This window comes from Pygoscelis adeliae, unplaced genomic scaffold (genome assembly GCF_000699105.1).
Source record: "Pygoscelis adeliae isolate BGI_AS28 unplaced genomic scaffold, ASM69910v1 Scaffold414, whole genome shotgun sequence".
Lineage (NCBI taxonomy): Eukaryota > Metazoa > Chordata > Aves > Sphenisciformes > Spheniscidae > Pygoscelis > Pygoscelis adeliae.
Genome location: NW_008824673.1, coordinates 710684 through 711442, shown reverse-complemented (window position 1 = coordinate 711442; position 759 = coordinate 710684). Strand labels below are relative to the sequence as shown.

At 48.9% G+C, this 759-nt stretch overlaps 1 protein-coding gene across 1 annotated transcript in view; it reads right to left on the bottom strand.

The window, feature by feature from the left end:
• ZCCHC14 (zinc finger, CCHC domain containing 14) overlaps positions 1-759 on the bottom strand; it is a 54911-nt gene that overhangs the window by 6245 nt on the left and 47907 nt on the right. Inside the window, 2 exon segments of the mRNA XM_009323043.1 lie at positions 1-597; positions 684-759. The exon segment at positions 1-597 is cut by the window's left edge and continues 713 nt beyond it; the exon segment at positions 684-759 is cut by the window's right edge and continues 80 nt beyond it. Of these exon segments, the coding sequence (XP_009321318.1) occupies positions 1-597; positions 684-759 (673 nt within the window).

Sequence of the window (759 nt, the reverse complement as noted above, 5' to 3'; positions counted from 1 at the left end):
ACACCAGGAGTTGGATGGGTGGACGAGCCACGTGGAAGACTGTGCTGGATGTTACAGTGGCAGCAGTACTCGTTTCTACTATTAATCCTGGCTGCTGAGCTGTTTTTATCACTCTGTCCAGAGTCGAAGCATGTACGACTTTGGTTCGAGGACCAAAGTTAATAGTAGATGTGGGTGAGCTGTTCTCAGCAGCCCCTGACAGCACTTGCAAGGGCTGGTGGGGAGAAGATGCAGACATTACATCCACCACCGTATTTCCAAAGCTCTTTTCCATTTTTATGCTGCCCCTAGGTCCAGGAGAAACTTTATTTCTTTCTTCTAAAGATAAAAGCGAATGCATAGACGATGAAAGCAGCTTCATGTCTGCATTGCCACGGTCTGATTTATGCACTGAATTTAGCATCCGAATGGGGGTGATATGAGTAGAGGCCGCTGACATCATTTGCATTGGCAGAGCGTGGTGGCCGGACGGATTGGAGCCTGCATCGTTTTGCACTGGTAAGACCTGAGCCGTGGGTCTGGCAGAGCTCGAAGTGAAATGATTCAGTAACATCACTGGCTTTTCCTTTTCCGAACCGTCTAAGTGAATCTCTAAACCTAGGGACAGAAACATCTATAAATACAACTGCTTCCCCAGACAAAGCTGGGCAACACAGGCACCCTCTTTGGTTGTTTCTGCTTACGTCTCTCATTCTCCTCGGCGCTGTCTGAGCTCTCTTCCCTTGTCTGGATCCCCATGGGGCTGGAAGAAGAGCTGGA